General features: G+C 48.8%; 2 protein-coding genes across 5 annotated transcripts in view; both read right to left on the bottom strand.

Annotated features, from left to right (window-relative positions):
• Positions 1-1,246: 1,246 nt before the first annotated feature.
• On the bottom strand, positions 1,247-9,143 carry UBAC1 (UBA domain containing 1). Its single transcript, XM_026712464.2, has 10 exons — positions 8,894-9,143; positions 6,383-6,503; positions 5,599-5,672; positions 5,054-5,161; positions 4,558-4,660; positions 3,610-3,718; positions 3,172-3,397; positions 2,774-2,860; positions 2,000-2,138; positions 1,247-1,859 (listed from the first exon to the last, which is right to left on the bottom strand). Exons 1-10 carry the CDS (start codon positions 9,029-9,031, stop codon positions 1,744-1,746), a joined length of 1,221 nt encoding a protein of 406 aa, XP_026568249.1. The 5' UTR covers positions 9,032-9,143; the 3' UTR covers positions 1,247-1,743.
• A 4,867-nt stretch (positions 9,144-14,010) lies between these two features.
• Positions 14,011-27,453, bottom strand: part of NACC2 (NACC family member 2) — a 51,181-nt gene continuing 37,738 nt past the window's right edge. Inside the window, exons 3-8 of one of the 4 annotated variants that reach the window (XM_026712415.2) lie at positions 23,327-23,638; positions 21,287-22,195; positions 18,162-18,329; positions 17,432-17,537; positions 16,738-16,835; positions 14,011-15,931 (exon numbers count right to left, since the gene is read on the bottom strand). In XM_026712415.2, the coding sequence (XP_026568200.1) occupies positions 15,432-15,931; positions 16,738-16,835; positions 17,432-17,537; positions 18,162-18,329; positions 21,287-22,139 (1,725 nt within the window). In that variant the 5' untranslated portion in view covers positions 22,140-22,195; positions 23,327-23,638 and the 3' untranslated portion in view covers positions 14,011-15,431. Of the gene's footprint in view, positions 15,932-16,737; positions 16,836-17,431; positions 17,538-18,161; positions 18,330-21,286; positions 22,196-22,398; positions 22,477-23,326; positions 23,639-27,453 lie in introns of those variants that run through there. The other 3 variants (XM_087914548.1, XM_087914550.1, XM_087914549.1) reach the window with 3 other exon arrangements.

The raw sequence follows: 27,453 nt of genomic DNA, 5'->3' as shown, positions 1-27,453 counted from the left end.
CAACCGGCCCAAGCAGGTGGCCTTGTCCCACCTCGGACAAATGGCTATCCAGCCTCTTCTTAAAAGCCTCCAGTGATGGAGCATCCACAACTTCTGGGGTCCATGGGTTGAGCCAGACACTTAAATGAGTTTTCCCTCGTTTTACAATCTCCCCCTTCCCCACAGCTGTTAATAACTGCGGTTGTGAAGTTAGCCCCACGATTGTGAAGCGAATCTGGCCTCTTCCCCATTGACTTTGCTTGTCAGGAGGCTGCAAAAGGGGATCACTTCACCCCTTCTGCAACCATCGTTAAGTACGAGTCAGTTGCCAAGCGATCGCTTTGTTCATCTGCAGGAAGTTCACATCCACCCCTCTCCTAGAGAAATGAAATATCCTGGGAAATATTAAAAAGGCAGGATATTTCCCCTAAAGAGAACAGAAGCTCACCCCCACCTTTGTTAATTAAGGCCTGGGACAGAATGTTTTACATAACAAAGATTTCCAGGTAAAAGCTATAGGAATTGCCTAAAGCCTTTTCATTACATCATCATCCAGCAAGGCTCAACCAAGCTTGGGACTCAGGACAGCCTACAAAGTTGCCTCTGCATAGCCCCATGGGAGTCTGACAACCAATCAGAATACAAGCTCAAATTCAAATCTCAATAGAGGGTATAAAACGCTCTCAGCATCTCAGACCTTCCTCCTTCTTGACCTTCCTTCTTTGGAGCTCTAAGCCATGCGGTCCTGTCCACCATTAAACCTTAAAGTTCCCGAGACAGGAAGTCTAGTCCTGCCAAGAATGTAATAAGGATTAACGGAGAGGCAGTTTCTGTAAGCAACACCAGAATGTTTCCTTCCTGCCTTCCTTACAGGATTAGCCCAGTAATTTCTTTAACAACCAGTTCTCCAAACTGCTTAGAATGTTAACCGGTTCTAGCGAACAGGTGCGAACTGGTGGAATCCCACCCCTGGCCTCCATGTTTCCAGTGTCTTTTTCCCCACTTGGGACTGAACCCAGAGGGATAATTCTTCCAACACCCCGACAAGACTTCATTGCTGTCCCTGCTCAAGTTGGGAGAACAGCGCTGTGTTCTGACACACAAAAACATGTTTTAGGAGATGTATCTTGTTAAAAACGGCTTTTTCTCTCCTTTTCTACACATCAGAAGAGACTGAAAGGTTTTTAACGTCCCTAAGGCAGGGCTGGTTGAGTTGGGGAACCCGGCTGGGTCTCGTAAAGCAAAAAAAAAAAAACCTCTCAGACCGTCAGTTTAAAAACCCTTCTGTATTTTTACAACAGAAATAACTTAAGAGGAGAAACCAAACATCCCGAGAAAGAAGAGCTTGCGTGCAAAAACGAACCCCGTGCCATTCCCGGAGCTCTGCGCGTACGGAGGAAGCCGTCTTTATTTTTTTTTCCAGTGGTTGGATTGCCAATTGGCAAACGCCGGTTTAGGACGTTGGATCATTTTCTCATTCTCTTTCTTTCTTTTTTTAAAACAAAAATAGAAACAGTCGAAAGGAAAGGGGACGGTGTTCTCATCCCACGGTCTCCTACTACATCTAAAAGAGAGGAAAACGGCACGGGGCAGAAGCCGGAAGTGCGACCAAACCGAAAGTCCGTTAACACGTCAACCCAAAGACTCAAAAGGCAGAAAGAAAACACACTTCGGGCGCCGCCTTCCCAAAGCTCCTCGGCTTCCTTCCGGGGTGGGAGCAAAGCAGAAAACCCAACAGGGCGCAGCGGAGATAGCCGGAGCCCTCTAGGTGCGATTCAACGTCTGGAAGATCCGGGAGATCTGTAACATCACCGGCCCGGTTTCAGGGTCGTTCATCCACTGCGTGCTGTTCAAGGGGTTCTCAAGCATGTCTTCAAAAGCTGCCAGAGAAAAGAGAAGAGGGTGGAGGTTAGTTTCCCCCCCACTTCCCGCCCTCCTTTTCGGCTTACGACCGCAACTGGGCCCGCCTTCCTCGTCTCCGGAGTCTGGACCGAAATTCCTGGGGAGCCGTGGGACTTACCGAGTAGAGTTTTAGGGTTTGTCAGCCCCAGCTGCACCACGGGGTTTTCTAAGATGGCTTGGAAAAGGGGACTGGCAGGGTCGATCCCTTTGTCTAAATCTTCTGGGGTCGGCTTCCGCTCGCCCAGCAGCCACTCGCACTGAGAGGAGGAGGAGATAAAAGACAAAGAGTGACCCTTTTGCAGACCTCCGAGGACGACATACGAGAAGAAGTGTGAGCAACTCCAAGTCAGTTGAGTTTGTCTTTTATAGTTGCCTGGTCTCGTCTATCTACCAAACAGGACAGGTAAACACTTTGACGAACACTTAAGACTGCAAACAGCCTGTCTTCCATAGAGCACCTGTATACTGCATGTCATGCCCCTGTTGGAGTCTGACTCTGAGGGAGAGGAGGAACAGCTGACAGCTAGTGGAAGTGTGGCTCTGGAGGTGTGGAGGAAACTGGGGGAGGGCACAGGCTGGCTGGGCATTCAGAGGAAGACCCAGGCCTATCCCCTCTTCATCCTAGGGCATTCAAGGAGGAGCAGATAACGGAGAAACATGAATGGCATGGTCTGCGGGAGAGGAAAGGGCCCTGATCCCCTTCATGGGCTGCAGCTGTGAGGACTGTTTAAAAGGACAAACTGCACATGGCCCAGTGCTGGAAGTAAAGCATGAAATAATTCTAGTCTTACAGTTCTCATCTGAGTTCTGGTGTGTATTTCGATATCTGTGGACGTCTTCAAGCCCTTATCCTGCCTTGTCTCATAAATCAGCGCTGCTTAAAGAGACTCACTGCGGCGTTTTGCTGATTGTTGTTAACCCTGAGGGCATCCACCACTTCTTTCTCATCAAAGCCCATCTCCATTAAGGCCGCCACCGCCTGGAAGAGAAGCCCGGAATTAGACAGACAGACAAACATAGATTTTTATACATATATACATATACATCTCTCTCTCTCTCTCTCTCTCTCTAGAGAGAGAAATACAAAAAGATATATATATAGATATGTATAGATATAGAATCTGTTGTAACTTTGAACAGTTGCTAAGTGATCAGTTGTAAGTCAAGGACTACGGAGGCAGAAGACGGGCTATCCTAGACTAATCCTAAGAGTCGATTATACTTGGGGGCCGGAAGTGGGGTGTTTAAAACCGGGGTGGTGAGTGGGAAAACCCGGAGCAGGGAGAGTACCCGCGGATCCGGACGGAACTCTCGTTTCCTCCGTATCTTCTTGAATATTTCCGTCAGCTCGTCCTTCAACTCCTCTGCTGAGCTGGCCCCATTGACTGCCTGGGGGACGGCCAGCCCCACTTCTTCGCCTGCGCTTTCCACGGGGACGTGGCCTGGCATGGGGGCGTCGACTGTGGGGTCATCGGCATGCTCGATGAGCCACTCCATGGCCTGAGTCACAGACATGCTGCAGGACAAAGGACACACGTCAACACGCAGAACATCGAATCATAGATAATATAGGATATAATGAACGACAATAATAATATGCACCAGAGACCAATTCCTTGTGTGTCCAATCACATTTGGCAATAAAGAATTCTATTCTTATTCCGATTCTGTTCTTATTTCTATTTTATTCCTATTCACACACATGCACACACCCCTGGTGCTACCTACTGGCTGAGGCGAAGGGCTTTGATGGCTCTGCTCTCGGGGAAGCCCATTTCGGTCAGCTGGCGCAGAGCGATTTCGTCCACTCGGTCATCCTCGTCCTCATCCAACATGGCTGGAGGAAGAAAAAGGGCTGGGTAAGGAAGGAGAAGGACCAGCTGGGATCTCTAGGTTATTCTCTATAAGCAGTCCTTCACTTATGACCCCTCCTTCAGCCCGCTTTCGGGTAGCTAAAAACCATTCACTTAATGACCATTTGAAGTTACAGGTAGTCCTAGACTTGTAACAGTCCTTTCAAAGTTAAAATGGCACTGAAAATTTCCAAAAAAGGTCTGCAGGAAAATTCCCCACCCCATTTTCCTACCGATCGATCATTCTTTATTTGGTTTCGCAGGATACCATCTCCAGCTCCATTCTCGGGGGAGAGAGAGAGACTTTTGGCTTCATGCAAGGAAAGCAGCAGAAGCAGCAGAAGTCTTTCTTTCTCTCCCCCAAACTCCGCCAGAAATGAGTCTTTGCCGGCACAGCCTCTTGGGGCAGGAGGCCTTGTAAGGTCCCAAAGACTCATTTCTGGGGGAGTTTGGGGAAGAGAAAGAAAGACTTCTGCTGCTTCCCTTGGGTACAGCCAAAAGCAGAAGAAAGAGGCGGAAAGAAGCAGCCCGGTGGCCAGGCCAGGCACATGGGGTGAGCGGGACAAGTTCACCCCTCCATCCTTTCCCCCCTTCCCTCTCTACCTCGTGTTGTTCGCAATGCAAGCGACACAAGCCTTGTGTTCCCACAGGCCATGTGGGCGGCGCAGCCTTATGTTCCCACGCAGCCTGGATTAATTGCTTTGGGGTGACATTTCTCTGTGGCCCACCAAAATTTTCTCGTGGACCACCAGTGGTCTCCGGTTCCACTGGCTGGCGACCACTGCGTTAAACCATCAGAAACAAATACATATTTTCCCCGCACCATTTGCCTTCTTGAAGAGTTCGACAGCGTTTGGGTTCAGTGCTAACAGCTTCTGGGCCACTTCGATGAGCGAGACCAAGATTTTCCGAAGCTCCGTCTGAAACTAGAAGGAAGAAGAAAATTAACGACCCTGAAGAAACTCCCTCCAAAACGCCTCTTTTCTTTTCTTCACCATTAGCACTTTTGACTTTGGACAGAAGAATCCATTTCAATTTAATTGATTTTTTTAAATGCACAGTAACCTCCACTTTTCTTTTTAAATTTGTCCTTTGAGAATCTCAAAAACCAGTTGATGTCATCGCAATGGGGACATAAGTAGCTTTTTTTTTGGAAGAAGGGGAGGTCTGTCGTAACTTTCAATGATTGCTAAGTAACCAAAGAACAGGACTGCGGCTTCCTCCCCCTCCCCTCCCTGGGACTATTATGGGATGCCCAGGTGTTGGGCCGGGAGAGAAGTGGGCCAAGGGGCAGCCCCCAGGAGAAGCCAAGGACTCACGTCTCTCATGTTGTGGTGGGCCACGCTCCGATCCACGCTGTGGGAGGGGAGGTTGGTGGTGGCTTTCAGGATCGCCTCTTTGTCGGGCGCCTTCTGTTCCTGCTTCCGCTACACGGGAAAGGAATCCGTGTTCAGACAACGTCGCCCCTCGCCTCCAAACATCCACTCTGTGGTTGCCGACAGCTACCCGGTTACCTCAAAGGACAACTAAGCTTATTTTTAAGATGGGAGGCCTGTCTTTTATCTGTTTATATCTCCTGCTTTTATTATGTTTGAAATAACTCAAGGTGGCAAACATATCTAACATACCTTCCTCCTCCCGTTATTTCCACAACAACCACCCTGTGAGGTGGGTTGGGCTGAGAGACAAGGACTGGCCTGAAGACACCCAGCCGGCTTCCATGGCAAAAGCTCACTTTGGCCTCACATGGTAAAAGAGTCCAAGCAGGCCGGTGGTGTGAACCAAGGATGAAAGGAGGGACCAGATGCTAAAGGGCAGCTTTGAAGACCGAAAGTCTTTCCACATCTGGGCCCGTGGGACTCACCTTTTCCTCGGCAGAGACCTCGGCCATTTTGGGAGGTGCCGGTGGAGCCCTTTTCTTCACGAGGACCAAAACATCTGAGGAGACAAGAAGAAAATAAGTGGAATGAGATGTCGTGGCTGGCGTAATTTCCTGCTTTGACGGGATGAAAGAAGTTGGAGGGGAAAAATAATGTCTTGCCCAGTGCAAAAAGGATCAAGGAAGGGAGGGAGGAAGGAAAGGAGGGAGGGAGATTAAAAAAAGTCAAGGATGGAAAGAAAGAGGAGAGGAGATGGGAGGAAGGATGAAATAAAGAAGGAGGAAGAAAAAAAGAAGGAAAGGAGGAAGGAAGGAAGGGGAGAAGGGAAACATGAAAGGAAGGAAGAAAGGAGGAAGGAGGAAGGGAAAGGAAAAAAAGAGGAGAAAGGACAGAAGGAAGATGGAGTCAGTAAATACCAAGGGAAGTATCTATGGTCACTATGAGGCAGAAGGACAGCTCCTATCAGGGTAAGAGATGGCCAAATGACCAGCGTCCCTTTGCCACAAGGGCTCAAGCAGAGGCTTGGATAGCCATCTGCTGGGAATCCCATAGTGGTGGATTCCTGCAGTGGAAAGCAGGTTGGACTGGATGATCTCCAAAGTACTCTTCCAACTCTTACATATTTGGATGAGCAAGATGCTGAAAGCGGCCTTCCCCTGATATTTGAGACCCTCTCAAAATTCCGTCCAACCTTGCCTCCCATTCTCCGCATTTTCAGAGGGGGGGTGTTGTTTCTGACCCCCTTGGGATCCCCGGCCGCTCCCTCACCTCGATCCTGAATGTTTTCCTCCGAGACGGTCTTGGTGTCATTCAGCACTTTCTCCGAAGCAGCGTGGATGAGTTTGTGGTGCGTCACGCTTTTCGGGTCTTCAAGGCTGCCTGGCACGCACTGCAGGGAGGGGATTGGGGGCGGCGGGGGGGAGGAAGAGGGAGGGAACAGAGTGAACCTTTGAAAACAGCCTTGTCCTCCTCATCACTAGGTTTCCTGGGCAAAACAGCCTCTTCCAGGGGAATGTAAAATAACTGGACGGGAAGACAGGATAAGGAGGGTTCAAGAGGAGAACGAAAATTACAGCATGCACGTAGTCCTTGACTTAGGACCACAACTGAGCCCAAAAAATTTCTGTGGCTAAGCGAGACAGTTAAGTAAATTGTGCCCCTTTTTATGACGTTTCTTGCCACAGTTGCTAACTGAATCACTGCAGTTAGTAACATCATTGTTAGTTAAGTTAGTAACACGATCGTTAAGTGAATCCCCACTGACTTTGCTTGTCAGAGGGACTTCTTTGCGGGGGGGAATGATTCACTTAAGAACCACAGCAAAAAACACTGTAAAATTGGGTATGAGGCACTTAACAACCAGCTTGTTAAGCAAGGGAAATTCTGGTGCCAATTGTGATTGTAAGTTGAGGATTACTTGCACAGACGGACCAGAGAAATAATGGGAATTTCTTCACATATATGAGGTTCGTACAGGGCTCTGCATGACTTTCTTCTGCAGTAATGTCAGGGCTGGTTTATTTTTATATTCTCCCGCGATGACCTTTTGCAGGCGACAGGAGATGTTATCAACTGATCCCAAACATAAGGCTTGCCACTCTGCCTTAATGTCTGTTAAGATCCCCTTCAACATCCTGATTGGCTTTTTAAAAACTAGACGGGGGATAGTCATTTGGTAAAATATTGTTCATTTGGAAATCTGTGCCCGTTTAAAAACGAAAACAACATTAAAATGGAAATGCAAAGAGTTTCCCCTCTTTTCTTAAAATAAAGCGAGCAGATCTCCAAGAATCAAACTGAAGATTCATTTGGTGTCCCCCAAAAGTTCACTAAAACTCATACCGGCCCATTTTGGGGGTGGCGCTTCTATGTTTTGAGCCAAAAAAAGGAAATTTGGTTAAAAAAAAAAATCTCTTTAGTAAAATCATCCCAAATATTACACAGCAGTGTGAGTTTGTTCTTAAAACACATGTATTTTTTCATACGAGTATGCAAACTATGCAAAAAACTAAATACTTTTTCCCTTTATGGAAAGCATCTGTTTTGGGATATTTCGGTCTTGAAATGTTATTCTGCTCCCAGTCTTCATTTCTCAAAATAACTTTTGAAATGCAAAGTCAGGGTTGGCTCAGGACACATCTGTGTGACGGTTAAACAAGGCAGTTTCTTGTTTTTCTCACAAGGGAAGGAAAAATTGACCTGAATTCAATATCTGGATTCGCTCCAGAGATTCCCACCGCCACCCCCCCTCTCCCCCCACCCAAAAAGTGGTTTCTGCTGATATGGCCTTTTAAATCTGGTTACTGCAAACCTTTTCTTAGGCACAAAACGCAAGCGGGGAGATGAATTTCTTTCTAGATTAGCCCACCCTACAAGAAGGGTTTCCATCTCCAATTTTTAAACACCCCGTTTAAGCTTTAAAAGACTCCAATGCCCAAGTATATGGTCCTCAGTGAGGGTCCTGGGTCTTTTCAAACTAGGAGATGGCCCAGAAGGGGTGAGGATGGTAATCTATCCTTCCACGTGGATTTGGAGCTTGGACTGGTTGGCTGTACAGGCAAAGAACGATGGGCACTGTATTTGGAAGAGATGAGGGTGACGGCAGAGGATTATGGGTATTGCCTTATAGCAGTTTGGAAGCACCGCCGGCTGCCCGGCTGGGGATGATAGGAGCTGAAGGCCCTGACCTCCAGCGGGCCAGCAGATCTGCAGATAAGCTGTGCTGGCTGGGAACCATGGGAGGCCGCAGTCAATCCGATTGGAAGAAGGGCATTGTTATGATGGGCTATGTAATCCATCACCCCTGTCAGGAGCGCCACACAGTGCTGGCTGAGGATGATGGGCACTGTAAACAACGCCCTCTAAAAGGGCAGGAGGAGCTGCAGGGGTCAGGCTGGTCAAATAGGATAGGCTAGGTAGTGTGTGAAGGCAGAAGTGCCGATGGAGGATGATGGGCACTGCAGTCAATCCAACTTGAATGGGGGGCACAGCATGAAGGACAAAAGACTCCATCGCTGCTGGAAGGGGCCGGCTGAGGATGATGGGCAACGGGGTCACCCTCTCCAAAGGAGGCTTGGGCAGCTCAAGAGGCCACACACCGGCCAAGTGAGATGGGCTTTGTAGTCCACCGCCTTTTCCCAGGCGTTCCAGGTGTTCCGGCTGAGGATGATGGGCACCGTAGCCAGTCCCTTTCGGAAGGGCGGCCCGACGCCAGGGGCTAGGCCGTGGGGCGGGCTGCGGATGAGGGGCTCTGTAGTCCACCCCGGGGCAGGGGCTTACGTGCTTGAGGCAGCGCTCCTTGAGGCGCTCGATGGCCGTGTCCTCGGCCACCTCCTCCAGCCACTCGGCGCCGTCCAGGGCGCAGATGCGCAGCCGCAGCACCTTCGCCGCGAAGATCTTCTCCTCCTGCACGAACATCGCCGCCGCCGCCGCCGCCTCAGGGCCCCCGGCCCGGCCCGGCCCGGCCCCACCGACAGCCCCCCCCGCGCCGGAAGTGGGCTCGCCGCGCGGCGACACGGGAGTTGCAGTCCAGGCCGCGGAGCCCCGCCCCTTCCGCTTTGCAGGCTCGCTGGTGCTGGAACTACGAGAGACAGAGACAGAGAGAGGCGGCCGGAGATTCCTAGACGTTCCTAGACGGTCGCCCCTTTGCTGCCCCCGGCGCCCGCGGAGGGGATTGCAGCCTCGTAACGCGCGCCTGTATGCGGCCTGTAGTCAAGTTGAGGGTTCAGGCTTGGCTCCCCCACATAGAGTTGCCCCCTCCCCTTACACGCACACAAGTCTTCCCCTTGCATAGGGATTCTGCTTGTGCCCTCCAGGCAGGGAGTCGGATATCGGGCATCTTGACCCCAATCCGACAACCTTTTTGCTTGTGGCACCAATCGCAGAGGCGATGAGAGTAAGGCAGGTGGACGCACCCAGCGGGCATCCCCTTCCACCCCGGGCCAAGACTGCCTACCAACTAGACTAGAGGTCAATGGCCGGCCAAAAGAGAGATGGCAAGACAGCAGCAACAAAGGCATGCAAGCCCTGGAGGAGCAGCTGACCGGGCAAAGTGGCCGTTCAATGATCCGAAAAGCGGAGCCTGCACCTGCAGGAATACCTGCGGGAATAGGGAGGCGGCGGCGGCGGCAGGAAAGGCGTTCAGCAGTTGCATGGCCCCCCCTGGCTTGCAGGCAGGAGCTCCCATGCCTTTGCCTGGCGCCGTCCACGTGCAAGCTTGGAAACTGGGTTATTATAGCCCATCAACCAAGTTAGAAGTCTGCCAGGCAACAGCCCAGCCAGGTGGAGGTGACTTGGTGCCACGTCACTTTTTCCATTCTGCAACGTTGGGACCCCAGAAGCACCTTCTGACAGGAGGCTCGCCCCGCCCACCCCCCAAAAATCTGGATGGCTTTCCCCCTCTGCTGTTGCTCAAGACCCCCAAGTCTTTGGCGAGCAAGAGGGGGAGCCTCACTTCATTGCACTTCCATCTTTTTAATCTTTATTTTTTATTGCATCTGTTTTATTGGCCTGTCTTTGTTGCGTTGTTGCGTTGAATCCCTGAGAGTCCAGGCAGCACACACGTTTAATAATAATCACTGTGGGCCAATCGCCAGGCGACGGGGAGTTCTAGTACCACCTTAAGACATGAAAGCCATCTTGGGTGACTTTGGGCCAGGCCTTCTTTCTCAACCCAACCCACCTCACAGGGTTGTTGTTGCAGGGAAAACAGGAAGGAGGAAGAGCATTGGGAATGTTCACTGCCTGGAGTTACTTATGAAATAATAAAAGGCAGGATAAACGTGTAATAACAAAGGTGCTATTCAAGTGCACCTTGTTGGCAGTGCTGAATTGGGGTGCCTCATCCCAAGGTTTAATTTATTCATCAAATTTATTTCCTGCCCCTCTTGTGATCCAGGCGACTGAGCGGCTTTTGACGATGCTGGGAAAGAGCGGCAGCGAGAAGCGTCATTTTCAACATACTTTTATTATTTTGTAAATGTGAATTTTACAAAGCATTTTCTCATTCATTATCACATTTTTTTTAAACGGATTTTTTTTTTCTCCTTTACGGTATATGAAATAGGTCTGACCACACTCTGAACTCTTATTATTAGAGCTCTGCCAAGGGATGACTTTAAACCTTGCTTTAGAACTTGGATGAAGTTACGGTTTAATAGATCATCCATCAAGGCTTAACGGAACAGTCTTGAGCTGGATATGAGAGAAATGGCACGTAAACAACCAACAGAAAAGAAGTGAGTTAGCACGGCTGAAACGTAATTTTCGGCAGCACTGCAAAAACTTCCCTCTAAGCACTGGAATTATTATTATTTTTATTATTAACAGTCATGAATTACAGTACTATTGGATACTTCAATACAGACTCTTTGAACATCGTTGTTCCCTTAAGACGCTTCTCTGACAATTGCCAAGACTGACAGTTTTGAGACTCAAGTGCCACCCAAAGATTCAAGTTAAAAATATCTATAGACTCACGCATAAACTTCTGGTTTTTTGTCGTTTTAATCATTTCAGAACGCTCAAAAAATAGTATTGCAAAGTTTTTTGGGCGGGGGGGGCTCCCCTGCCCTTTCCCCCTCCCTCCCCTTCCCAGTTTCGGTCGCAAAAGTGCAAAAAAAGTAGGGAGGGAAAGCAGGTTTGAACTTTGAAAGGTTTGGAGAAGTTTTGAAGCGCCAGTGAATTTTGCTTCTATCCTAGCAAAGAGGAGATTTGGGCAGATTTGGATAAAAAGGGGGTTTTCACAGCAGGAAGTACAGGAATGTGGACATTAAATGGATTTCCCTCCCTTTTTTTATTTATCCCAAAGGTGTTTTTCAAGAGGCCACTGGACTTTCCGGCAGTTGCCTCTTGAAAAGGCACCTTTGGGATGACTGAGAATCTTGAGACTTTTTAAATTTATGGTTATTTATATTTTGCATTTGTGGACCTCGCATCACCCTCAAAAGTTTTAATCTACACCCCCCCTCCCCACCCCCCAAAAGGAGCCTTAAATTCACTGCAACTATCAGGACTGCTTGAACTAGACCTATTCGGTGAGATTCATATATCATCTTGTGCTTGTGGCTTTTGGGAAGCTACAGCAGGAATGGGATGGACTGAGCCTTTTGTCCAGCAAAGATGTCCTTGAGCAGGACGCCCCCTCTGTAATAACCTGCACATCTGGAACTACATCTGGGAATGGGATCAGTCCTGCAGAGGGCTCCATGCAACCAGCTTTGGAAAGGGCTAATTTATTTAGAGAGCAGCAAAAAGCCTGCAAAAGGAGGTTGCAGAAATCAGAAATAATGCTATTATTATTATTATTTTTATTATTATTATTATTATTGCAGCCTTTATCCCCAAGAAAATGGGTGACAGAAGCAGCAGGATTTCACATGCTGTGGGCTGCACTCGAAGGGCACCGGATGAAACGGGCAGGAAAAAATAAAACTTTATGCCTGTAAAGCGAAGGATGATCTACGGGTGTCTTTCTTAAGGCCACATCAGGAAGGATACAGCAGAAAAACACAATTCGGGGCTGTAGTTAGGGGCCAGTGGGGAAGAGCCCAATATTTTAAAGTGGAGCTCAATTTGGAGCCAAGTTGCTTGGGGACACACATTTCATAAGAGAGAACATAGGGAAAAACAGAAAAAGAAATGAAGGAATGGAAACCCCAAGAGCAAATCTGAGGACAGGTGGGAAGGAATCCAGAACGAAAGAAGAAACGGGAGAAAGAAAGAGGGGAGGATACAAGGAGATGAAGACAACAGAAAGGAAGGAAGGAAGGAAGGAAAAGGAAAGGAAAGGAAGAATGGAAAAGGAAGGGAAGGAAGATATTAGCTGTGTGATACCAATTTTTTTAAACATCAAGATTGCTTCTACAGCAATTTACGAGTAGAATTTAAAGCATTTCCCACCAAAGAAATTAAACCAAAAAAGGAAAACAGAAACCAATGATCATCAATGTCCAGAATATGGCTTAATACCGACTTTGGAATGAAAATGAGTTTCGGGAACCTTAAGTTTCAACTTGTCAAGGGCTTTGTGGTAGACTCCAAAGGGGGGGCTTCGGAGGGCAGCCCTCCCGCTGTCTGCCCCCATGGAAGTAAAGACCAACAGATTGGGGAGAAGGGCGACGGGAAACCTGCAAAATCCCAGAAAAATGGGACGAAATCCTACCAGGATTCGCCATCGTGGCCATTGCTAAAGTCCTCCCAAGTTTTCTTTTTATAGTCTTCTCTTCTTTAAAAAGGTGCTTGATATAACTTTTCATATACATATATAGTATTTATATATATATATATATATAATATATATAATATACACAGGTAATATTGCTAACAGTCAAGCATTCAGAATAAAGGTGCAGACATACCATAAATATGTATTTTCTCTTTTCCTAGGTTAAATCTACAGGGATGTCGTTCCCGCCTCACATGGGACGCCTCGTTACAGTCCGAGAGCAAACTTCCGGGCGCCGATGCCCTTCCCAGAGTCACCTGGCTGGGAAGCATGGGGGTCGGAATCCAACCCAAGATGGAAGCACCAGGTTGGGGAAGGGCATTGTGGTTGAATGAATGGGGGAGGAGGAAACGGAGAAAGGAATTTGATAGGCTATTGAAATCAAATCTTTTTTTTTTTCTCCATGGAGAGGAATAGGATAAGGCACTGAGAAAAAAAACCAGGTTGGGATTAATTTTCCCTTTTGTTTCGTGGTCCTTCGTGGCCAAGAGTTCTTTTTTCTTTTTTTGGAAGTGGGGAGCGTCCCCCGTTTTCCTTTCTGGCTGGGAAGGAGAAAAGCCTCCGAGAGGGGCCACCAAGGACCCCCCAGCCCACATTTCAGGGGGTCATATAGTGCAAGTGGCCGGCCCCTCCCTTGCGGAGGCAGGGAACACCCCACCCTGCCTTAAAACTGTTCACATTGTCTTCAGGTTTTCCGTTTTTCTTTTTTCCTTTTCCCTCTTTCCTTCTCGTCCGAAAGTCAAAAGCCATCAAGGAAATCCAAGCCTGGCTCTTCCCAACCCCACCTCCCCAAAACCCACAACGCCACCACCCCCCCCGCCACCCCCAAACAAAAGAAAGATGTACATAAAATTGTGCTTGGTACAAAAATATATCCCAACTGTGCAACGCGATGATCTCTTCCGATCCTATTCTGAGCCGTTCAAGTACTTCCTTCCGTCCTGTGACTTCTACCAGAGGGTGGGTGGGTGGGGGCTAGGACAGCTACTCCAGGGGGGCGGGGGGAGGATAGTGGGGCAGCCCCATGGCTGATTGCAAAAGAAGCAAAGCGCGGGGGTTGGGTTAGGGAAAGGAGACCACGAGGAGATCTCATCGTTGTAAGCTGGGCTTACAGTTGTAAGCTGGGCAGGCAGCTGTGTGTGTGTGTGTGTGTGTGTTTTTCTTAAAAAAAAAATTGCATTAATTTCTAGTTTCTTATTGCTGCCAGGAAAATAAATGGAAAATCCCTTGACATGCTCAAGAGGAGACAGGCTCCTTTTCCATCTCCCTGAGGCCAGATGCCAAGCAAAGCAGCCGTCGTTGGGAGGCTGGGCTGCCATCACAAGCTCAAACCTTGATCAAAGCAAAGCTCAGTCACCCACGACAGGATTAGGACTTTCCGTCGTAGTTTGGAAAAATGACCAAATGGATTGGGGGCAGGAGGGGGTGGGGTGGGGGAAATCCGAAGCCGGCTATTCGCCTAGGGCACATAATCACCGACGTAGAGCGAGCAATTCTTCCTTTCTCGATTCAAATACAACTGTGGGGGAGAATTCCATGCGAGCTACAGTGACCTCGTTGGCCAAACGACATGCATTCCGCTATAAGCAGCTCCCCCATTCCCAGGAGAAAGAGCCAAGAAGCCTATGGTTCCCATCCATACATCACCCTCGCCTCCCAAAATCTCCCATTTTTGCCCTGAGCAACTAAGCAGGACCGGCCAGAGGCATCGTTTCAAATTTCTTTTGGATCCACCGGATGGGATTTCCGACTCCCAGAATTCCATGCTGGCTGGGGGAATCCTGGGAGTTGAAGTCCGCCGTGCTTAAAAGTGACCACACCAGATAGAAAACCTAGATTATCTCAAGCTACCTTAAAACTCAAGAAGGCCCAGAATGCTTTCCTCGCAAACGGAAAGGAGCCGGCGATTTCCTTGGCGAGCATGCCAGGAGACCACCAGACCCAGGTTGGTTTCCTCCCGGCCCTCCAGGAACCAGGGAAGGAGAAAACGCGTGTGGGAGGAGGGGAAAGCCGGACGACCAAAGTTGGAGGAGAAGAATGACGGAAAGGAAAGATATGCCCATAGTTGTGGGGGGGGACGTAGCTCCCCGTTTACTACAGTAGGGGTTGGCGGGGGCTGTTTCCTCCAATGTTGCTCAACAATGTAAGGGTTCAACCCGGAGATCCGAGGCAAGCAACCTACACCAAACTTGAATTGAATCAAACCAGGATCATGATCACGACTAAGTTCTCGCGAGCCCAGGTGGCTGGTGAACAGGACGGCGGTGGGGGTGAATATAGCCTCCCTCCTTCCTTATATTTTTTTTTGGGGAGAGTGGGGGAGAAGGAGCCCCTGCTACTCCTTTCTGTACCAATCTGGGGGGAAAAAGGGGGCCTCTTCCCGCCGGGTGGCGCCTCCATCGGTCCTAAACACGAGCAGACTCAAAAATCAAATTTTTTCTCAGGCAACGGTAGCAGTTCAGTAGGTAAATGGTTTGATCGTATGGGGGTGTTTTGTTTGTTTGTTTTCTTCTGTAATTAATAAGAACATGCAAGCAGCTTTAGGATTACAGATCCTTCCAGAGAGTGACGGCCCACCCTCGGCGGTCTGGTTCATAAGGGGGCCCCGTAAGTCGCCTCCGGCCGCCCCGCAGGGGTTTCCGGCCGGCTGGGGGACCCCGATCCTTCTTCGAAGGGCTGTGAGGTGCTTTGGGTATCGGAAGCCAGGGCTTCTGGGCCGGCCGACTCCTGGATGACAGAACTGGCCCCTTCACCCTCCTCGCTCGGCTCAAACAAGGGGCCCGTCCCGTTGCTCTGGTCGACCGTCACTGTGTTAGTTCTGAGGGCCACAATCGTCCCAGAATCCCCCCTCCTTTCTGCATAGATCCGTTGCTCGAACATCTGGGCGCTGGAAGGCTGGAATTCGGGGTCCAGGAGGACGTTGGCGGTGGTGGAGCCCATGACGGAGCGGTACATCTCCATCCCCTCGGGCAGCATGGACTTGATCTTGGGAAGCCATCGCTTGCGCACTCGGCGGGCGTTCGTGCACATGTCGGCCGCGATGACATTCATCTCGCTCTCCTTGAAACTGGGGGCAAAATTCTGACAATACACTGCAAAGACAGGGGAAGGGGGGGAGGGTTTAGCCGAGGGCGGGAAGAGGCTGCAAGGGTGGCTACGGGGCGGGCTGGGCAAGGTTACGGCCAGGTGAGGTTCCCCCTCAGTCAGCGTCCGATAAGCGAGGATCAGGAAATCAAGGGCATGAAAGAGGTTTGAAGAGAGTTCTGGTTGTCTAGATGGTGATGGTAGGTATATCTTCGGAATCTGCTCTGGAAAGCCTGCTCATCCATCCATCTACCTAGCCAATCTATATCTATCTATATAATCAACAGTATCTATCTATCTATCTATCTATCTATCTATCTATCTATCTATCTATCTATCTCATCTCTATACCTATTACTATATCTATCTATCTACTCTATATCTATCTCTATCTATCTATCTATCTATCTATCTATCTATCTATCTATTCTATATTACTATAACTATCTATTTATTTATCTATCTACCTACCTACCTATTACTCTATATCTATCTATTTATCTATCTATCTATCTATCTATCTATCTATCTATCTATCTATCTATTCTATATTACTATAACTGTCTGTCTGTCTATCTATCTATCTATTTACCTACCTACCTACCTACCTACCTACCTATTATTCTATATCTATCTATTTATCTATCTATCTACTCTATATCTATCTATCTATCTATCTATCTATCTATCTATCTATCCATCCATCCATCCATCCATCCATCCATCCATCCACCCACCCACCCACCCACCCACCTATCTGCTTCCTGTCCCCACCTAGCTTGGCCCAAAGGGCCACTCGTATCCTCCTACTTACATTTCACAGCATTGAGCACCCGGCTCTCGAGGGGTTTCCGGCTGGGGTCACTGGTGGAAGAACGAATTCCTGTTCCACAGCTGTTGGCCAACGTGTTCCTGTTTCCAAAAGAAGCAGGGGAAAAAAATAAAAAACCTCAGGAATATATGCTTCCTTGCCAGTAAACCTCAATTTACAGCAAGCCTTGCTGGTTGGAGGATTCTGGGCACTGCAATTTCACCTCTCTGACTTCAGAACAAAATCTCCAACAAGCCATTATCTCCCACTGCTGGACGAAAGAGCTGGAGAGTTCCAAGCAGATCTTAATCCATCCTAACCCAGTTTAAACATGGTATCCAATGCAGTAGTGCCTTAGCTATGAAAGTCAGCTGAGTGACTCTGGGCCAATCACCAGGAGACCGTGAGTTCTAGTCCTGCCTAAGGCATGAAAGCCCAACTGGGTGACTTTTGACTTTTGCTGGGGAAAATAGGAGGTGAAAGGCGTGTTGGATAAGTTCACTGCCTTGAGCTATTAAAGCAGGGATACAAATGAATACATAGAAATAAAAATTAAAACATTTCTTGGTTTCGGAATGGTTCTTCTGGGCTCTGCTCTAATCCCACAAAAAAAATTTTTTGCCATTCCTTTTTCTGGAAAGTATTTTTACCCAGCCCCCAAAATGAAGGAGCAGCGCAGGTGACGCGGCCATCTTACCTGTCGAAGAACGTGGCCAGGAGGCGTCGAAGGAGGACTTTGTGTTTCACACCTGCACAGAGGTGACAATTCATGAGCTGTCCTCGGGTGATGTAAACCCCAGAACCTGGGGAAAAGGAGGAGGAGGAGGAGAAAGGGAGAGAGGCTAAGGATGAAGGCCGTATGAAGAAATTCAATTAGATGCTTTTTTAAAAAAAATAAAAAATAAATCAATAATTCCCAGCAGAGCAATTACACCGTTTGAAAGTATTACTGAGGGAAGCTCCTTGTTCCTAAGCCCTGAGGGACACCTTCCTTGGAAGGCCAAGCACAGAATTTAAAAGCAGAGGCCAGTTAGAGGAAGAAGGAAATTCTTATATAGAGCCCTGCACACCGGAACAACTAGACACAAGGACAGTTTTTCCCCAACACCATCACTCTGCTAAATAAATAATTCCCTCAACACTGTCCAACTGTTTACTAAGTCTGCATTACTATTACTATTAATCTCCTCATCACTCTTTTATTGCCCATCTCCTCCCACTGATGAGCATGTGACTGTAACTTTGTCGCTTGTATCTTTATGATTTATATTGTTTTATTTACTTTCCTAGTATGATTGGATTGCTTATTGTACCCTAGGACTATCACTAAGTGTTGTACCTTATGATTCTTGACAAATGTATCATTTCTTCTAGGTGCACTGAGAGCATTTGTTCTGCACCCAGACGCAGGCCCTGTAGGTAAATACCTGCAACCAATTCAAGTTTTTCTCCAGGATCGCCTTCCGAGTAGAGTTTCGGGTGGCAGCGGTAACCGATCTGGCTAATCAGACTTGCCGGAAGCGCTACCAAATCGCGCCGGATGAGGACACAAGAGCGGCTCTCCACGGGAATTTGCTCTGGCTTCTCTGGAGGCCCTTGAAAAGAAAGAGGAGGAGAAAGATCTGTGTGAAAAAAACTGTTCCTGCAAAGAGTTTGGTTGGAAAAGGAATTTTGGTTCTTTTTTGGACTGGCCTTAAGTCACCCAGCCGGCTTTCATGAAGTAGGCAGCACTAGAACTCACCATCTCCGGCTTTCTAGCCTGGTGCCTTAAGCACTAAACCAAACTGGATCTGTGATTATTTGATATAAATATTTACTTGGTAGATTCAAAATTCAGGTGCTTGGCCAACTGGATCGCTGGACGGGAATGATGGGAGCTGAAGTCTCGCCGTTCTGCAGGCAGCCTGATTTGGAACGGATTCTGAGTAGATTTTAAAGCCAGAAAGCCAGTTCTCGATACTCAGATTCCTGGAGTATTTCTACTACATTTCTCACGGTGGTACGTAAATTATTATTATTTTTATTTATTTATTCTGAAGAAGGAGGAGCAGCAGCAGCAGCTGAAAATAGAGGCTGTACTGCATTAAGGCCTCTCGTTGTTTCAACTATATATAGTTTTGAACGTACAGGCGGTCCCCGATTTGTTTAGCAACCGTTTGAGATTATAACGGCCCTGAAAAAAAAGTGACTTACGGTCATTTCTCACACTTATGGCCGCTGCTGCATCCCCAGGGCCACGTGATCAAAATTTGGATATTTGGCAACTGGCGTGAATTTATATCCTGTGATCACCGTCTGAAACCTTCCCAGCTTCCGAGGCAGCTTAACTAGCACGTCCAAGAAAGGACCATCAAACGGAGCAAAATCTAACAAACAGGCATCCGGTCCAACCTCTGTTAGTGATGCTTCATAATTCTTCTCTGGCTTTCCCTGGGCAGCATCCATTTCCTATCGAAGGGGTTTCTCGTGGGAAATGACCAAGTTGGGGAGAAGAAAAATATATTTTCTGCCTTCTGACCTCTTAAAATAGCTCGAGATGCTTATCAATTTGGAAAGCGACACACAGCGGCCCAAATCAGACGCTCGTTCCTACACTGAGGAAATGCCAGGTTAGGCACGCACGAGTGAGTATCTGTTTCTAGAGGCAGGTGGGTTGCAAGAACGAAGAAAGGAGGGAAGAAACTCTATAGAAGTAGTCCACGACTTACAGATGCTCGTTCTAAGTTACAACGACACTGAAAAAAAGGGACTTTATGACCTGTTTTCAGACTTACGAGCTTTGCTTTACATGGTCACGTGGTCAAAATTCAGACAACTGGGCAACTGATTCGTATTTACGACGGTCGCAGTGAATCTCCCCGTTTGCAATCTTCTGACAAGCAACGTCCAGGAGAAAGCCAGATTGACTTAACAACTGTGCTGCTAACTTAACAAATGCAAACGATTCCCTGAACCCAAGAAGGCAAGAAAAGTCGTACAGTGGGACAAAACTCACTCAACCAAAGTTTCACGTAGCAGCATAAATTCTGGGCTCAATTGTGGTCGAAACTTGAGGACTCCTTGCAGTCACCAGAGGCTGAGCTAGACTCAAAGGCCCTTCACTTAAACTCCGCTTCATCCCATAGGGTTGAGGATCTGGGAGGAGGAGGAGGAGGAGGAGGAGGAGGAGGAGGAGGAGGAGGAGGAGGAGGAGAAGAAGAAAAGAAGGAAGAAGGGAGGAGGAGGAGAAAAAGAAGGAAACAAGGAAGAAGAAGGGAGGAGGAGGAGGAGGAGGAGGAGGAAGAGGAAGAGGAAGAGGAGGAAGAAGAAGAAGAAGAAGAAGAAGAAGAAGAAGAAGAAGAAGAAGAAGAAGAAGAAGAAGAAGAAGAAGAAGAAGAAGAAGAAGAAGAAGAAGAAGAAGAAGAAGAAGAAGAACCAAGATTTGACAGTGATCGTCAAACAATCCAATCCATTTCCTTTGATTGCCTGGTTGGCCTTCTCAGGATCTTAGGGCCATGGCTTTCCCTGAGCTTGCTGCAAATACAACCAGAGCCTTTTAACATTCAATGCTCAAGCCCAAATGCTCAATATTTCTTCCACCCCAAATCAGAAAAACTCCTCTCTCCAGAACCACTATTTGTTGTTGCCCCAAAGATGGCCAAAGCCAACATCGGAGGTCCATCTCGGCATAAATGCAGAGAAGATTAAATGTTTGAGTTCAGAAGTAGTAGACAAAACTTCTAGAAGGACTAAGGGAGACATAATAGCAATGTTCCAATATCTAAGGGGCTGCCCCCCACCCCCCCAAAAAAGAGTGGGTCAACCTATTCTCTAAAGCCCCAGAAGGCAGGACAAGAAACAACAGATGGAAACTAATCAAGTAGCGAAGCAACCTGGAATTAAGGAACAATTCATCAGTGGAACAGCTTCCCTGCACAAGTTGTGGAATCTCCATCACTGGAGGTTTTCCAGAAGAGATTGGACAACCAACCACATTAATTATAAGCTCTAGGGGTGGCACAATCTAATTGGTAATTGTAGGGGAAATCTTTGTTTCAAAATGTTTGAATTGAGGTGGAATTTTTGAAATGATGAAATAAGAATAGGCAATAAAATTGTAAACATGACAGATTAAATATAATGAATATGAAAATACAGGAATGGTTTAAAGTTATAACAAACTGGTTAAGAAATGAACTGAAAATCGATAAAATAGACTTCTTGCCTGAGGGAAATATTTGAGAAAAACAACAGAGAATGTATAAAGTAGTGGTAAGATGTGGAATTAAATATGAAAGATGAATATGTAATTAAAGCCATTGTCTGAATGGAGATGTGAAAACCTGGAACCAGGCTGTTCACTAAAAGAGATGTTTATTCTTTTGCTTTAAATGTGAAAAACTGAAATAAAATTTTATTTGAAAAGAAAAGAAGAGATTGGACAACCACTTCTCTGAAATGGTGTAGAGTTTCCCGCCAGAGCGTGGGATTGCACTAGGAGACCTACAAGGCCCCTTCCAACTCTGTTATTTTGTTAATAGTAATGGGGAAAAGGAGAAGAAAATACGATTACCTGCGTAGCTGCCTGTGGATTTGATGTACATCTGCCCATATTGCTCTTCAGTCATGGTGTCGTAGGCTTCATCGTCTTCCTCATCCTCTTCGTTGTGGTAGGACGTGGGGCTGTCTGTGGTTGGGATACTGCTGGCCCCGGGGCTTGTCCGCTCCCCCTGGACATACGGAGCCTGCGGGATGCTGGAGATGAGCGGGGCGAGGCTGGGCACCCCGTAGTAGGAGACGCGGGACAGCTTCACCGCCGTGGTGCCCGCGGAGCCCCCCGCCGACACCTCTCGCAGGCCCCCCTCCAAGGCCCGCTTGGCCGGCAGCGGCGCCTGCTGCTCCAGGTTCTCGTGCTTGACCCGGGTGAGGAGCGGGATGGGCAGCGAGGGGGACATGACGTAAGGCATGGGCGCCATCTGCACGGGGTTGCAAGGGCTCTGGGGCTCCGAGCCGGCTTCTTCGATCATGGCCGTCTGAGAGTCACAGTGGGGCGAGCTGACTTTGAACATGAGGTCGGTCCCTTTCTCCACGATGTGCTGGATCTGCAGGAAGCCCGCGGTGTACATCACCACCAGCTGCTCGCTGGCCGCCATGGTCAGCTTGCCCGTGTAGCAAAAGGAGAGGATCTGCTGGAAGCAAGTAGCCGGCACCGAGCTGGGCAGCTCAAAGGCGCTTTTGCTGTTCCCGCTAAACAAGTCCCGGAAGTACAAACTGCTGGCGGCCAGCACCGCCCGGTGGGCCTTGAAGGCCTGGCCCTTGACCACGATGGAGACATCGCAGTAGAGGCCCAGAAGCCTCTGCTCATTCAGGGAGCCCAGGACGGTGTTCCCAAAATTGGGGATCTCGATGTGCAACATCTGGGACATGGCTTTCCCCGTCCTTACGCATTCAGTGCGGCGACAGCATCCAACAGAAAGTGCATCTATTGGGGGGGGGGAGGGAAGAGGGAGGGGAGGAGAGGAGGGAGAGAGGGAAATGCTTGAATCTGGGCAGTCCTTCACTTACAACAGTTTGTTCAGTGACTGATACGACGACACTGGGGGGAAAAAAGTAACTTTAAGACTGCTTTCCACCCTATGGACTATCCCTATGACCGCGGGATCGAATTTGAGATAGCGATCTCACTTAAGACTTCTACCCCGCTCTTCAATGCCCTCTCGGAGTGGCTTCCAGAGCCCCCAATCCATCTGGGTCCTCGTTTTGCCAACCTCGGGAAACGATGGAAGGCTGAGTCAACCTCGATCCAGTGAGGATCACGCTCCTGGCTGCGGGCAGGCGTTCAGGACTTCTTAACTCTTCTGAGAAGAGACTGGACACAGCCATTTGTCTTGAGCAGGGGCTGGACTGGAAGACCTCTAACGTCCCTACCAACTCTGTTAAAAGTAGCCTCGGGTGGTCTTCTTATCTCCTGGGTGGCCTGGATGTGGGTCAGCAGGTCCCCAAAAACTTTTCTCCTCCACGGAGGAGCCTCTTCCACACCGGTCTTTGGAGCCCAGGGCAGAAAGGGGACAAGGGACCCCACTTTCCAGATTGGGGGTGGGGGACAGAGGAGGGGGAAGGAGGCGCCTTTGTGGACACCTGCTGGGCTCTCTGCTTGGCCCCCCAAAACGAGGGATTTTAAGGATGAAGCTGGCTGGGACAAGGGAGCACGCAGCAAAAAACGGAGCCAGGAGACGGAAGTGGGCACCGTCAGCTACTCCGAGAGGGATTCACGGAGCCAGCCTTCCCATTCCCCTAATGGGGTCACACGGGGCTGCAACAATCCTGCCCCCCCAACCATAGCGACCCCAAGCCCCCCCACCTACAGACCCCCACCACCCCATTTCAACTCTGGCCGTCCCTTTCCCAGGAGGAGGGGGAGAGGGCTGGAATTAAGAGCCAGGAAAGGAAAGGAAAGAAAGAGACAGAGAGACACAGAGAGAGAGAGACACACAGAGAAAGTAAGGAGCTTTCGGACAGATAAATGCATCCCTGGGTGCCAGCCTGGCATCTGCCCACACCCCCACCCGTTTCTGGGCAGCCATCCCTGGTGTCCAGCCAATACAATGCCTACCCCCTTGCAGCAAACTTCTGCTTTGCCCAGATCTGCCTGCCTGCCTGCCTGCTTTCCCACGGACGGACGGACGGACGGACGGACCTTTAACAGGGACGAAAGCAGGAGGTACAGGAACAGCGAAGCATCTCTTCTTCCTTCGCCCGGGCGCGATGAGAAGCTCCTGCTTTGGTTTGGGTGGTGGTTTTTCTTTTTTCTTTTTTTCCTCCAGCCAAGTCCGATTTCTCTAGCGGTGGAAGCAGCAGGAGGAAGATCCAGGGCTGGCTGGCAGTCCCGGGGGCTGGATGGTGGTTAAGCAGTTCAGCCGGTTCCCTGCAATGAATAGCAGCCTTTGATAAGGTTCCCGGTGCAAAATGCCAATTTCGAAGCGGGGGGGGCGAGGGGGAAGGGGAGGGGAGAGAGAGAGAGAAAGGAAGAAACAGGGATGGGAAGGGCTGGGGGAGGAAATCGATGCCAGGGAAATGCTATGAAGTCTTGGTTCAAGAGAGACTTCTGATGAGTCACTGCAGCCCAAACAAAGATGGCAGATATACTGCACCCTGCTGATGGAGGGCTCGGAGGATGCCCCACCAGCCACTACCGCTGCCAAAGAGTGCCGGGCGGCTTCCTTTCTTTGGGCTTCCTCCCCCTCCTCCCTCTACCACCTTTTCACTTTTTTTGGGGGGGGGGAGAGGGGGGGGAAAGGGAGAGAGGAATTTATGGTGCGGGTTTTTTGCATATGAATTGCCTCTGTCTGCCGCCTCCATCCAGGGCCCCCTTCCTCCTCCGCCACTCTCTAGGACATTTGGAGTGAGTGTCAGAGCGGTTCCAGGTCTTTCAAGCAATCTGCAGTGCTGATGCAGCTTTTGGTGGGTTAACCCCCTCCTGGACGGAGAGGGATTGAGTGGAATTGAACGGGACGAAGAATGCACACCAGGAATTCTCCGGTACGGAAGCACAGAAGTGTACATGCAAAGCAGTAGTGAGGAGGAGGAGAATAATAATAATAATAATAATAATAAGGAGGAGGAGGAGGAGGAGGAGGAGGAGAAGAAGAAGAAGAAGAAGAAGAAGAAGAAGAAGAGGAAGAGGAAGAGGAAGAGGAAGAGGAAGAAGAAGAAGAAGAAGAAGAAGAAGAAGAAGAAGAAGAAGAAGAAGAAGAAGAAGAAGAAGAAGAAGAAGAAGAAGAAGAAGAAGAAGAAGAAGAAGAAGAATTATTATTTAAGTTGAGCGACTTTGGATCAAGAAATTGTGTGCTATCCCAATTGTAATTGGAGCCGTTGGAGCAATACCTAAAGGGCTACCTTGCTAGTTGGAAATTTTGAATTTATCAGACTTGAATACCCCGATTCTACAAAAAAACCACCCAACTTGGAACAGCTTATATCCTCCCACGCTACTTGAACATTTCCTAGGTCCTTGGTTAGGACTTGAGCTGTTGAGCTACCAACCAGCCCCAAAAGCTGTGAATCTCACTAAAGATACAACAACAACAACAATAATAATAATGCTGTACTGGAAGTTCTGCAAGAAATACCATTTTCCTGCTAGCAAGAACTGGGGGACTCGGTTCATAGAAAAATGAAGAAATTAAAAAGTCTGGGACTTTAGAATTAAAACACCTTGGACTTTACAACTGTCGATAAGAAAGATATCTGGATACGGCAGTTCCTGGAGACAGCAGAAGAGAAAGAACTAGAGACGATCACCTATACAAAGACCTTCATTGATAGAAATAGAACGACTGTGGCTCAAGGAAGCCAAGAAGGGACCAATAGCCATAGGTGTCTTGGGTGCCACTGCAAAACAGCTGGAGCACCCCTTGAACGCTATCATCGGCATTGACAAAATCCCCATCAGATCAATTGCAAAAGGCAGCGTTCCTCGAAATAGCTTGCATCCCGTGACGAGACCCCCTAACATCATAGAAGACATCAACAACTGCCTAGCCCAGCCGCTTGGGAAGGAGTCGATAAGCAGGCAAAAACACCACGTCCAGTCTGAACATCTGGCCGGCCGCGGGACCAATCATAACACCAATGAAACGGGGGAGAAAGGAATATAATAAGAAGGATAAATAGTGCTACTACAACTATACTATGTAGGTTAATATAGAGAGGACTGGGAGAAGTAAGTATTCACGAGGTCAGGAGCATCCTCGGCTCTTCGGCCTCTCGGTAAACTTTCCCAGGAAAGCAGCCTGTTTGGGCTGCCCAAACCTAGTCAAACCTTCCTCCCGGCTAAAATTGGGAGTTCAGAGACCATCAGAGGAGAGGAAGCAAGGTGAAGGGAGACAATTTACGTCGCTGAAACCATTAAGTGAATTTTGCCCCACTTTACGACCACAGGGGTTAAGTGAATTGCTGCAGGGGTTAAATTAACCGCCCAGTTGTTAAAATGATTTGGGTTTTCCCAGTTGTACTTTGCCGGTCAGCAGGTCCCACGTGTGAGTCCCAGGACGCTTGGCAACCGTCTCATCAATAGGGGTCGGTCGCCAAGCGTCTGAATTTTGATCGCGTGACCACGGTGAGGCCGAAGCGGTCGTTAAGTGTGGAAAGTGGCCCTAGGTCCCTTTTTTGCAATGCCGTTTTGAACGGTCACTGTAAGTCGAGGTCTACCTGTCGTAAGACTTGCAAAGGGAGCGTGCTAAGCAGGAGAAACACTGCTTAGCAAGGGCGGTTTAATAAAGAGTGGCAAAGTTTTCCCTAGCGTGGTGGAAGTCACAGAAATGGTGATCCTGAGAGGGCAAGGATCACCAGCGCTTCTTTAAGGCCAGAGGAAGGAACATGCGGAAGGAACGCAGACGGACTATTCTTCCTCCATTCACAGGAGGAAATAAATTTAGTGACCGTTTGAAGTTACAATGGCACTGGAAAAAGAGACATAACCACCGTTTCAGCATCCTTGTTTTTACTGCTACTATTATTATTATTATTACTACATTTTCTGACCGGGTTTTTCTTTTCTTTTTCTAAACCGGCCTAAGATTTATTTCAGGGCACTGTCATCCCCGTTTCATCCACTCCAAACTTTTGGGAAGCCGTGATGGCGAATTGCTGCTCGGCGTTCGAAAAGTCCCGGGCGGCCTCTCTACCCTGCGGATGGAACTACAACTCCCAAGGTGCCGCTGGGTGGCCCCTTCGGAGAGTTGCAAACCAGGAAGGCTGCCCCCACCCCCCCCCGTTAGGGGAAGGGAACCTTCCGGAATCCCAGCGGGATCTAGGGGAGGCTCCTTCTCGTGTGAAGAAGCAAAAGGCCCTTCCTGGCTTTGGATATTCCTGCAGCAGCTGCATCCCGTTGGGTCTCTTAATTCGGGGTGCGCGTTTGGCAAGCCCCCGCCAGGTGGCATCGGTGTCTCAACGCCATCTTTCTCCAAGACAGTCCTCTCCTTGTTCAGCCAAGAAATGCTGCCACCCGCTCCGGGGCCGGCTGCAGAAATGTGCCCCTTGGCACAATGCGAACTCCTGAGCCAGCCTTGCGTTCGAGGGAAGGGACCCTGCCCGTGGAAGGGGAGGCTCCTTGCATAAACGAATCCTCTGCCCAAAGTTTTTGGCACCCTACCGTTGCTTCCCTCTCCGAGAGAGATGTAAATACGATTCTGCAGCGAAAGGCTGCGGCTTAATAGCTTCTCTGGCTTGGTCTTCACCAACAGAAGGAAATGGGAGAAGCGGGGGGCCAATTGGGACCCAGAATCCTAAGGGGGAACAACAAGTATTATGATCCTCCCCAGGTCCAGCGCTGACAGGTTGAGAAAAACTTTCTCAAGCTTGAAACACACCCCAGATGTGTGGACATCAACTCCCCAAATTTTCAGACGTGACAACGTGACGATCATCGAAAAGACGCCTTCCAGAGATATGGAGCTCAGCATTTCTCAGCTAGCGTGGCCATTTGCTAAGAATTATGGGCATCGGTGACTAAACACCTGGAGACTTAGAAGAAGGTAGAGTAGAGGAGGTCTTGGTCCACCTTCTCCAAGTTGTCTGGCGTTTCGACGGCCATGTCCCTTAGCCAGCAGGGTTGAGACTCCATATGATTCGTCCTCTTTTTGCTTTACCTTGTTTTATATGAATTCTCTACCTGAGACAACGGCCAGCAGGATGGGGAAAGGATGTCTCTTCTAACATCCGGATCCAAGAGAAAACAGC

The sequence above is a fragment of the Pseudonaja textilis genome, chromosome 17 (assembly GCF_049901715.1).
Source record: "Pseudonaja textilis isolate UNSWEBS1 chromosome 17, rPseTex1.2, whole genome shotgun sequence".
Classification (NCBI taxonomy): domain Eukaryota; kingdom Metazoa; phylum Chordata; class Lepidosauria; order Squamata; family Elapidae; genus Pseudonaja; species Pseudonaja textilis.
This window is presented reverse-complemented; position numbering and strand designations above follow the sequence as displayed.